At 34.1% G+C, this 12,598-nt stretch overlaps 1 protein-coding gene across 6 annotated transcripts in view; it reads right to left on the bottom strand.

Annotated features, from left to right (window-relative positions):
• Positions 1–7,160: 7,160 nt before the first annotated feature.
• LOC128992591 (tyrosine-protein phosphatase non-receptor type 11-like) overlaps positions 7,161–12,598 on the bottom strand; it is a 129,204-nt gene continuing 123,766 nt past the window's right edge. For 4 of the 6 annotated variants that reach the window (XM_054416243.1, XM_054416241.1, XM_054416244.1 and 1 more), the window contains 4 exons: positions 11,459–11,642; positions 10,618–10,769; positions 10,048–10,217; positions 7,161–7,985 (listed from right to left, as the gene is read on the bottom strand). In XM_054416243.1, coding sequence (XP_054272218.1) covers positions 7,850–7,985; positions 10,048–10,217; positions 10,618–10,769; positions 11,459–11,642 — 642 coding nt within the window. In that variant the 3' untranslated portion in view covers positions 7,161–7,849. Of the gene's footprint in view, positions 7,986–8,890; positions 9,009–10,047; positions 10,218–10,617; positions 10,770–11,458; positions 11,643–12,598 lie in introns of all 6 variants that reach the window. The other 2 variants (XR_008490724.1, XM_054416242.1) reach the window with 2 other exon arrangements.

Raw genomic sequence — 12,598 nt, 5'->3', positions numbered from 1 at the left:
GGTTAACTCGATCAGCTGACTAGTCATTGTTGTGAAATTCAATTCTGGCGGAAAGTACAAAATTTCAAAACGAATCAATTAGTTTTTTCTTAGCCAAACTTATTGTGTCAATGGAATTTATATATTTATTTTGTTATTGCTGTTGATTATGATAGTTTTATGAAAAATAAACTAAACAGCCTGCAATATGCATTGCGTTGTTTCAATATACATGGACTACCATTACATTGATTAAATTAGTTAGCAGGAATATAGAACTCACTGACTTATTATAACGATTTTGACCAGTTTCAAAATTACAGAAATCTCAATTGTTTTAATGTAATGATTTGATCGGTTTATATTAAAGATTCCAGACATAGAGCTGAATTCAACCCCACAAAATTATACAAATTAGCTTATTCTCTATAAACTTGCTAAAAGATAGTTAGAACCAATAAAAAAAAAACATTTGAAAATCATTCATCTGAAAAAATAGTCAGAAAAATCACACTTTATAGTAATGTTTTAGCATTTCACTCTAAACTATTTTTAACGATATTCTGATGCTAATTGATGAATTATACAATACAGTACATTAGGAAAGATTTTAAAAAATAGCCTCAACTCCAATACCATTGCAACTCAGTAGTTTAATGGATTTATCTGCAACTAAATCTAACTTAGGATCGTAGAGAACAGAAACCATGTATGTAGGCTTAGTAAAAGTAACATTGGGTGCAGCGACAGGAGATCTTGCCCTAGATCTGGAGCTGAGTTAACGTAAACCTTGACACAGTTGACTGCAGCTTAGCTCCAGGGCAAGCTCGGGTGCATTGCCAGTGAATGTGTGTCTTGTTGGAACTAGTGCACTAACAGGTGGCATTGAAAATTACAATAAACTCAAAATAAGGGAAACAATAATTATCACTTTTGTCTGGGTAGCCGAGTGGTTGTAATGCTCACCTTCAAATCAAAGGTTGCTGGTTCGATCCAAAGCGGAGTCAAAACTGGTTCCTCATTCATTAGTTATTGGCTTGATGATAAACCTGCAGACTATGTGAATTCCCATTTACCTGGTTGGATTACTAAAATATTTCTTTAAAATTATAAGATTTATGTCTTTGTTAAAACCACCAATTTTAATGAGTACTTAGGTTTGCTACTACAGGGACGGAAACAAGTTTGGTTTTAATTTAAATGTAGCTTAGTATTAAATAAACAAATTTGCCATATTTAACCAAAATATACCCCTAGACAAGCAAACTACGACCGTTTATTATTTAGTACCGAAGGTCCGAGCCTTGCTTTGCTTGGTTGAAGTTGATTGGGTTTAATAGTTAAAATAAAACAATATCATGAACAAACATTTTGATTACAAACCATAGGACAGACATTTGATTGCTAAAATAATAACAACTCTGTAATGAAAAGCATGCAACAATTAAACAAAAATAAGATACATTTTTATGATCTTCATTTAGTTTAAGTACTTGTGTACTACTCGCACAGAAGTTTTCTCTCCTCTATTCATTGACACCCGTTGTTTGACTTTTACTTAAACAAAATCTTATTAGTTTTCAAATGACTTTTGACGATTTTTCGTTTTTTCGATACTACTTATAAAGAAATTTAGATTCTGTCAGTTTTTTTTTTCATTGGAATTTAGCATACAGTAATAGGTTTATGCCAATTAAAACCCCCAGATGTAATTAGTTTACTTGGAATACCTCAGTGCTTCAGGGATTAAGTTTTGGTGGGAGAGGTATAAGTAATATAATAAGTATTTCATCAGAACTATTTTGCCCTATATCGAGTAATCTTCAGTGTAATCTGAATCTTTGCTCAATAGTTACAACTGAGTTTTATTTTTATTTTACTGTATTTTGTAATTTGCTAGTATACTGTGGATGGCTTGTTATAAACACGTGTGAGTAGTGACAATTCTTTTGTTTGCTTTTTCCTTGTTGTTTTTGACTAGCGTTTCAGGCTCCTGGTCAGAAAGCAATGAGAACCTCTTTTGCGAAGGAGTGGGGGGGGGGGGGGGCGTGACATCACTCGATCTGTTCTCTTGAGGGAACACCATTACCGCAACGATACGGAGCGCAGCCATCAGTGATCAAGGTGTAGTATAGGGTAGATAGGGTACTCGGTTGATGTCCATAAGGTCGCCAGATCGATTCCCGCCGGTGACATTTACTTTTTGTCAAAGAATTTGCAAAATAATAAATAAGTTGCAATTAAACTTCTTAACTGCACATCTTTTGTTAGAATTTGAGGCATTTATAAGTTTATTTTATGAACAGAACAATTTTTTGATTAGTAAACCTTTCAATTTTATCTTATACGAGGCTTGTCCAGAAAGTAACTACCGTTTTGGAAAAAAACATACAGATAATTTTTTTCAATAAAATTTATTTCTACAAGAAAGAGGATATCTTAGACTATTTTTCTACATAGTTTCCACAATTGTTTAGGCATTTGTTGTAGCGAGAAATCAACTTTTCTATACCCTCTTAATAGAAAGATGCCGCCATTGAAGAGAGCCATTGCCAAACAACGTCTTGAGCGTCGTCATCGCTGTCAAAGCGGCGCTCTACGAACCCCGCTCAATATCATGCAAAAGAGATTTTGCAATGTGTGGGAATTCATTAGAAAGCATTCTTATGGTGAAACGTCTGTTTTCACCATTTTTTTCATTCTCTTTTTCAACCAATTCCTGACTCAAAACAGATGGCCGCACGCTGCGAGCCACGTCATGATCATTGGTTCCCCCATCATTGAATTTCCGAACCCATTTTCTTACCAATACATCACTGATCACTTTTTCTCCATAAACTTCTGAAAGTTGGCAATGAATTTCAGCAGGCTTCAGGTTCCTGGCGTTAACACGTTGGGTGCTGATGACGGGAATTCCCGCCATTGCTTAACATTGAAATAAATGCAATTTTCATGTTCAAACATGTCAACGGCACTTCAAGTGTTAAAGAAAAACTGTATTACAGAACACACTTTACAGTCCGCGGGATCAGAAATTTTTTTAAACATTTTTAAAGTTCACACTAACTAATGTAAACACAACACAATTTTGCCAAAATTGTGTCAGCTATTTGACAAAGGAAAGGCAACCTTGTTTACAAATCCAATGGGCAGCTGCAATGTTAAAAAAATTGTTGTAAAACTAGAATCCATCTTCCTTAATAGAGATAAAATAGAAACATTTTTAAAAGAAAAATCACAATATGTCTTATATAAATTATATAAATTCAAATTTATTTTAAAAATTGAAATCTTACTACACATTGTAGTCTGCTGTAGAACAAAGAATAATATTACATTAAATTTTGCAAGTTTGTTTAAACCTAATTATGATAATTGTTATATAGGTGGTTTCTTATAAATATTAATAGAAAATTTTATGGCTGTTAAAGATATTAAATATAGCACTTGATTTTCCAAATTGAATTTCTTCCAAAATTTCTCAACTTGTTGAGGAATTGTTCCTCTTGATCCAATGAGTAGTCCATATACTTCGAATTTTGATATTTTATATTTCTCTGAATAATATGGGATAGTTTTCTTATAAATATTTACTTTTTCTTCATGGACTTCCTGGGGCTGATTTTCATTTGTCTCAAGACGAACTGTTGGGTCTATAATGAGACCGAAATCTTTCTCCTTGTCTATAACAATGATGTCACTCCGCCTCACAGAGCCCTCTTCTTCTATAGCCGTGACCTCTTCATAGACCTCGTAACTTTTCTTTCTGAATTGATCAGCTATGATTTTTCTGATGGTATGGTGGCGGGTATTTCGTAGAAGACTACTAAATGGGCACTTTCCAAGGACGTGGGCAAGAGTTTCAAGAGTAAATTTCTCAGATACAGGACAATGCCTGCACTGGTTCCCATCCCTGGATCTCCCATGAAGACTTCTAAGAGGAATAACGTCTCCGACCATTTTCAAGTATTGTTTGAACTCAGCTTCTGTGAGGCCACAACCTCTAGCCAAATTTTTATTGATCTTGTTACATTCTTTGAAAAGAACCACCCCATTCCCTTTGTATGGAAGTTTACACCAATTTTGATACTCTAAGTCTCGTAAGGTTTCTCGCAGTATCTTGGGTTTTGATTCGATAAATTCAATACTTAAATTTAATTTTTCCAGACAAAACCTAATTTCTTCATCAAATTGACGAATATTAAGTAAGTAGGGGTTTCCCGTTTGTTTTAATACGCGACATATGTTTATATGTTGGATTGATGATTCCCACATTGATTTACATAACCCAATCCCTTTGTTTTTAGTACTTGTATAAAACATAGAATTTGGCATATCATTTGGAAGATCTAAGATTTCCTTTGTTGTTGATCTTATCACTTTATCAACATCGTCAAAGAATTTCATTGTAATTTTCTTAATTGGTGCGGTTTGAAAAGGATATATTAAAGATGGCCAAATATTATGATTCAATACATACATTTTTTGTTCAGACCTTAAAAAAGGAGAACATGTTAATTTTTCAATTTTGTTTATCAATGAACTAATTGTTTTTTCAGAGTCAAATACTATGCTTTCAGAAAAATTTACTCCTAAGTATTTAACTTTTTCATTAAATGTTATAGATTTGGGTTTCCTCCCATAAGATTAACATGGAGAAATCAAATGTTTAGAATGAAGGGTTCTAACAAAAATCCCTAAATCTTCAGACATTTGGGCTTGGAATTCAACAGTAATAATTTCTGCTATATAGCTCACGTCCATACCTTAGACCTCTTAAACACAGACTGATTATAAGCCTACAACACTAGTTAGCCAGTACAAGTCAAGGAGATTGAAAGTGTGGGTGGCACACTATTACCTGTTAATTATACAGCATTGTAATCTAACCCCAACCAAAATAACCTTCAACTTTTATTACAGGCTTTTGGACTTAATTAAAACCAACCCATTCACAATTCCAATCCAATTTTCATGATTACATAATTAAAATTAGGACTCTGGCTACAAATGATTTCATATTGCTATATATCCTTATTTTAAAGTCTGGACCCCCTTCCATGTGCTTATTATAACCATAAACATGAAATAGTTTACACATTTTTGACAGTTGACAGTTGTAGGTTGTAGGTTGTAGCCAACATCCCCAGGAAATATTTTAAAAAGAGCCTAAAAATTGGACAATATTTTGTTATTAGTTAGAATGGAGTCAAATAGTCCTTGTGGATTTGTTACAAAGTTTTTTTATTTCTTTTCTCAGGAACATTTTTATCATTTTGTACTATGTAGAGGGAGAAAGTAAAAGAACTAATATAGGGAAAGCTAATATTACATAGAAGAAAATGAAAAAAAGATGAAAAAAATGATAAAATTGAATGAGGCTACCAGTGCTGAAGTGATTTGGACACAAACAACTAATACTAGAGATTAAAAATTTTCTATACGATTTTTTCTCATGTCCTATACTGGGATCTGATGAGCTCTTCGGCAGCATCATCGCTCAATCCCAGAAGCCATTGAACTAGTAGTGCTATAAATATAAATGCTCAGTTACAGTTTCATGGAGGGAAATGAAGGTAAAGACCCAAAAGTAACATTTCCCTATCCAACAGTGTATTCAAATGTGATTTATAACCATTGACTCGTCAAACTGCAATCTAATCTGTATTTCAATCTACAGGGTCGAGCTTTATGGCAATCAATAAAGCTGGAAGTATATTACACATTTTTACGATCTTAGAAGAGAATTAGAGAAGTTTTGAGGATTTAAAAAAGCGAAAAAGCTCAAAGAAGAGGGTAGCTTTTAGTTGAATATCCTAGTGAGGTCAACAGCTAAGCAGTCTAAGGTGCTGTGTCTCTAGTCAGGAATACCATATAGATTGACGATTTGAATCTAATCTCAATCACAGGGGCATATTTGTATTATATATAGCCCCACCCAGCACCTCACACCACCAGAGAGGCCCCTCTATTCTCATTAGTCAGTGGCTGGAGCTTAGGGGGTTTAGAAATAAACTTGGCACAACTTCAATGAAATTGACACTCTACAATCCATATGGTAAAAAATAGACCTAGGATGCTAGGAAACTGCCTTACAATTAATTACCATTTACTTTTTATTATAATAAAAGGGACTGTGGGTCAGACTTCTTCGCCTCTGGTTGAGTAAAAAATGTTACCACCCTTTGACAACGGCAAAAATCGTTGAATATCAAAATTAAGTTGTTTTGGAAATTATTTATTTAAAAACAAATAAATCGTTAGAGGTCAATTTGAACAACTACCTACTGTAATCACAGCAAAATCATGAACGTCTACTACAATTACAGCAAAATAGTGAACATATTCTGTAATTATGAAGACATCATCATACCCGGTGATCGTAGTGAAATCACAAGTTCCATCCCACACATGGAACTTTCCATTTTTAAAAAAGTTAGCAGACATTTTATAACCTTAAATTTGCAAGCCTACATGGGCTTTGGACTGTGCATAGAACATGTCCAGCAAAGCAAGGTAAGTTGGTGGCTCAGTCAATAGCGAGACGGACTACAAATCAATGGCAGCGTTGTCGTGATTGTGCGTCCTGGTGATGGCCATTAAATTTTATCCATGCAGTCATTTCTTTTACTTTGCTGGCACACAGCCTGTTTTGCTGGATACATTCCAAGCAAAGCCCATGGCCTTTGTGGACCGGCAAACCCGAGGTTAAGAGGTAGCTGACCTTTAAAAAAAGAACGGGAACAGAACAAAAATAAACTGAAATGATAAATTTCCCTAGGTGTCAGCACTGAGGCGAGAACTAAATCAATGCCTTAGTTCCACAGTACCTCGCATTATGGACCATGGATTGAGCCATCAAAACATCCACTCATAATCCCCATATTATGTGTTCTAACTTGACCTTGACAGTCAATATATTCATTTGGGACCAACTGTTATGCTGTGTTTACTAGGAGAAGTTCTTTGGTGGTTCTCGTTTTCTCATTAATTGCGATTTAATAGCCCTACAAAGGTTTATTTTAATTCACATCAACAGTAAAAACGTAGTTAAAATAAAATAACAAGACTTAAATACAGTATTATGGTTTTCTATTTCAAGGTTAACTTACTTACCTCGTACCTTTGATAGTTACAAAAAAGGTTATTTACAGGAAATGTGGATTAAAACAAAACAGAACAACCATGAATGTGTTTAATAATTACAATAAGTAAGATAACATACACTTTCATTTATGAAAATTGCAATAAAATTAATATAATTTCATTATGCAACATATAACAATACTGACCAAAGTATTATATGAATATACAAAAGCCAGGTTATGATTTTGTGATGGTTTAATAAATAATGACTTGGATGAACTCATACAAAGTCTAGCCGGAACTAGACGTCTTTACACAAGTTACAATTCCACTCTCACCCAAGGAAATCCAAAAGATTATTTAGAACAACCGTTATGTTGTTCCCTTCAATAAAATTCCACCTGTAATTGTATTCATTCACAATTTGACTCCAGCATAAGCGGTGTTAAACGATATAAATTATTGTGCAAAAAGTTAAAAACAGATAAAAATATATTAAAAATGATCATTACAGTGCTACTTAAAAAACAGTATAAAACAGGAATACGGAGTTTGGAATCAAAACAAATTTTATCACCAACGATTCGAGTGCATACAAAAAAGCGTCAACAGTTATTTACATAACATTTATAACATCGTCACAGCTCTTCAGAGCAAAAATATATTAGTATCTCTTTATATACATAAAGGTGCTTGGTGGTTAGAAGCACGACGATTAACAATAATTACAACCCTCGCAATTTACAGGTAAATATGATCCCGACCAACGTTGGTGGTCGACGGGTCACGACTTGCGTGGAGGTGGAGGGGGAGGCGCCAAGCTCGGCGGTGGAGGTCCGATGTTGTAGCCTGTTGCCGACAGCTTGCGCTCCTTCAGTGGTATGTTCTCGTAGATTTGCCGAGGAATGTCTTCCGGCGGTCTGAAACACAACAAACTGATGTAGCGAGGATCTCAACTATGATTAAAATATTTGAAGTTTGAGACACTCTGCAGTCTGCTACTCAGAAGTTCGTACGCTGAAATACAAAATTAAAAAAAATTGAAAACATTGTAATAGAATTGTGTTTGTAAAATAATCGCCTACTGTACATTTTTTCTTAACCAAATTTGGCTTTTTGATATTATGAAAAGCAATAATAATAAAACAGTTCAAACATTCCAAACCTAGTATTAATACATTAAAAACTCAGTTAACGTTTATTTAGTTTTACAAAGGCCTTAACTTTGTAAAACTAAATAAAAATATAACAGAATTTAAGGTATACAAATGTCATTGTTTAGGAAATAAACTGAAATAATTTTATTTTAAACTTATTCAAACTCAAAGAACAAATAAAATAACACTGAAAACATAGGAAAAACTTCAATACTACTTTGAGAAAATAATTAATCTTTTTTATGACAAAACTAGTTATCATTAGTGTGTAAAACAAGAAAAGAATTACACTCTAAGGATACTTTTTGAAATATTAATTTGCATATTTACATAGTTTTTTTAAATAAAATTTCTATGATTCACTCATTTAATCATAGTAAAAATTTATGGTTTGATTTATAATTTATTATAACTATTATTTATTATAATTTTAATTTATATTTAATTTATTATTTTTTCTAATTGGTTTGATTGATAAAAAAAAACAACGATTTTATCACTTTGTCTTAAACAGTTTTAAACATTGAAGAAAATAAAATAGTAAATACAGTAATAATAAATAATAATAATGAAGTAAATAAAATAAAACTAAACTTATGCAGACCCAACTCCAATGCATTCCACCTTAAATCTAAAAATGTCAACGCATCTGTACAAAAGATACTTACTTTTTCCATGGGTGAGAATAAAATTGGGAACTCTCGAGATGGGATGGCAGTGTGGAGCGAAGGATACAAAAACAATGATCAGACTTCTATTAGAAACTCCAAGAATATTGAGCCCTTCCTGTACAACAAATACAGTCTAGAACCTGGAAGACAGGGTGAGCAAACAAACAAAAGGTGCACCAGCCGACAACATTCCTTACTGCCTCAACCCTCCATCTATGACGGATTTACAAAGAATTTTGAGCATATTCAATGTTATTTGGACCGATTTTAGAGCACTTATAACCGTAGGCCTATTATATCCCAGTTTTCAATCTCTATAAACTGTTAGATGTCCAAAATTGGGGGTAATTTAAAACTGTGAGATCCCTTTGGAACACTTTAATCATTATTAGTAAGGTTTACGTTAGGAACAATGATGTACAGTTTTTTAGTAAAATATTCTTAACAAAATTTGGGTTGTTACTAGAGTTTCTTTCTTTAGTAAGATTTTATTTTTTTATTTTTTTCCGTTTTAGAAAAGTCATAAAATTATAAATTATGATTGACATTTTAAACAAACATAAATGTTTTTAACCAAAAATATAATATATTATATTGAATAGGTTTTAAAGTTAAAATTCATCTAAAGGTCAATTTGTAATCCAAACAAATGTTTCTGAATAAAATATTTGGTAGTATTTATTCAGGAGGGAATTAATTAATAAATTCAATATGTATTTACCTAATAATATACTAATTAAAATGTTACTAACTTTCAAAAGAACTATAGCTAGTCGTTGAAAATTTTCACACAAATTGGGATGATTTATCAAGATTCGTTATAATTTGATGAGATTGTCAATCTTAACAACTAGTTATCTGTTTTTTTTTTTGTGTCTGTGGTTTGTGTCATACTTTTCAAAATGTAATTTCTGTAAATTAAGAAAACACCTTAACAGACCAGACTTTAATCGAAGATTTAATCTAAAATTTAGAAAGTACGTAATATATTTTTAGATTCCTAAAAGTGATAACTGAAAGATGTATGCAAAACCTAAAAGATCCCAACGAAATGGAAAAATTAATAAAATGAGATGTAGAATTTGAATCAATCCAATAGATGGGAGGCGTAGTAAGCAAGGTTGGTCGGCCGACATTGTAGCGTAGATGTATACCTGGGCAGGTGCACGTCACTGGCAGCTCGCGTGGGCTGCGTCACGCGACAGCTGTGTGCGACGGGCGTTGTAAGTGACGTGGTGCTGCGCGACAACGTCATGGTCGGCGAAACGCTCACTTCACTGCTGTACCTGATATTGGTGTACTCACGACCCAGCTGAAGGCTCTTCTGCGACAAACGTGGAACATGTCAGGAGACATAAATGTCAGAGGTCAAAAGTAAAATATGTCACAAGTCAAACACGGGAAACATAAGTGTGAGAGAACCTGTTCCCACTGAATAATCAGTTTTCTGAATCACCTACTTTGGTTGAAATCATATTTTTCTACAGTAACGGCAAATTAATGTCCAGTTTAGTTTTAAATTCTTGACCCCTTTTCTGCATTTTTAGAATCAAACAAGACCATACCCTTCAAGAATAAAGGGGAAATCCAGGGGTCCTCCCAGAGAAAATTTGTAATTTTTTTGTAATTTTTATTTATTTTTTGTGATACTTTTAATGTCTAGATCTAGGTGACTCTGTGCTCTGTCTAGATTTTAAGACACAGCCATTTTTTTGATAACTTACTTGTTCGGCTTGCATCCGCTGAGACACAGTCTGTATGTAGTGTTGCACAGCCAGATAGACAAACTTGTACTGTGCCTCTGTCTGGACCATGCCTGACCTCTGGGACCTCACCATCTGTATGGTCCTCTGGATGTCTATCTCACAGTCTAGACCTACAACAATGGAGGTGATCAAGATACACAGCCTAGGAAATGCTAATAGTGATAAAGTACTGCAGCTAAACTCCATTCCACATTTACTGTGCATTATATGACAAACATAGCCAATGTAGAGTATTTCAACAGAATCTCAGTGAGCTATTCTTAAATCGCCAAGACCTGCAAACTCTTTAACTGTTTTGTTTTTTCTTAAAGTTTTACTAACTAATTTTGACTGTTCCAAAAACATTCAAATAAGTCAAAATCTCAATAAAAAAAAACAAACAAAAAAAAACATGAAGGTACAAAAATAAGTAAAATGCTCTCATGAGCGCCCACACAAGGGCTACAAGGACAGTTGATGCAACTAGCATTACAGTAAAGGACAAAGGTTATGTTTCCCAAAATGACAATAGTAAAACTACCTCCAATGTGACCTGTACTGAACATGAAATTGAGTTTACCTACAAATCGAATTCACTTAAATTCAGTTTAAAGTTCTGTTGCCCTAGTTTACATCCATAACCAATGTATAATCAATTCTATTCACAAAACTAGTAATTTTGTTCTTCCTGTTTATCACAATTAATCAAGATACCATCACCCATCAGACGAGATGGAAGGATTTTATTGAATAAACTATTCACAGTTTTCTGCTTGAACTGTCATTATAATCAATCAGTGTGGTGGTTTATTTTCCTTACCCTGACGCTTGATCTGGTCAAGGATCATGTCTATGACGATGAACGTCCCGGTACGACCGATGCCTGCGCTGCAGTGGACCAGCACCGGGCCTGCGCCAGGTATACTCTCCTGTCTGGCGTTGACATCGTGCAGGAAGTTCAACACACAACCTGGGTCAGCTGGCACACCGTGGTCTGGCCATGCCTACACAGATATCATGTTAGAATAAGTCATGAGGATGAGAAAATTTCAGTTTCAAAAGCTAACCTGTAGGGGAAATAAGTGGTAGAAGTAATTCAGTGGCTTAGTCGATAGGGTGCAATACAAAACCAAAGCAGGGATGTCAGAGATTTGTGATCCAGTGCCACCAAAAAACTTTTCTTGTATTGTATCTGCTCACCTCTTGTTATGCTTGATAAATTCCACACAACTGGCCTACTAGGAAGGGAAAAGTAAGGCTAAAAAGACTAAAATCAGCCAAGAAATTTATTTCTGAAAAGTATTCACTACTAATTCTAATAAATGTTACAAGTTGGACGAAATTTGAGGATTTTTCAATTTTTTCTACATTGAAGTTTTTTAATTGAAGCACATTTAGCCTAATAGCAAGGGACGGTACTCATTAGAATGAAAGAATGCATGGCCATTACACAGGCACTGGGCAGTTATAAGGTTAATGTTCCAAAATGGTGCCACAAAACAGTATCAAAAATGGCCGAATTTGCTCTACTATAGCAAAAAACTACTATTTCTTAACTTCATGTACTCTGTTTACACAGTCAAATATTTTTGAGTGTATCCAGGTAATTCTATTGTGTCATAATACCATTCATATTGGTGTTTGGCTATGGCAATTCTTAAGTTAAGATACATGTATCTACAGTTGATAAAATGTAAGGCAACTGACAAACTGGCGATACTGTTAATGCCATCTAGAAGATACCACAGAGAAATTAGGTTAAGAAAAAAACCTTCAATTGTACACTTAAAGTGGCAAAGTCCAACATTGCCCTCTCGCCATCATGCACTACAACCTTCACAGTGGAGAAAGACCCTGTGCCCTTTGCGATAGGAATTTCTGCCCAGTGCTTGCCACTCAGGTTCTTCCTAGCTTGTCACAAGTATATTTCCAGCACAACATACTAGAGCTCAAGGCACAA

This window comes from Macrosteles quadrilineatus, unplaced genomic scaffold (assembly GCF_028750875.1).
Source record: "Macrosteles quadrilineatus isolate MER2022 unplaced genomic scaffold, UCM_ALF_1.0 Scaffold_4__1_contigs__length_99947679, whole genome shotgun sequence".
NCBI classification, from domain to species: domain Eukaryota; kingdom Metazoa; phylum Arthropoda; class Insecta; order Hemiptera; family Cicadellidae; genus Macrosteles; species Macrosteles quadrilineatus.
Note: the sequence above shows the minus strand (reverse complement) of the source record. Positions and strands in the feature narration are given on the sequence as shown.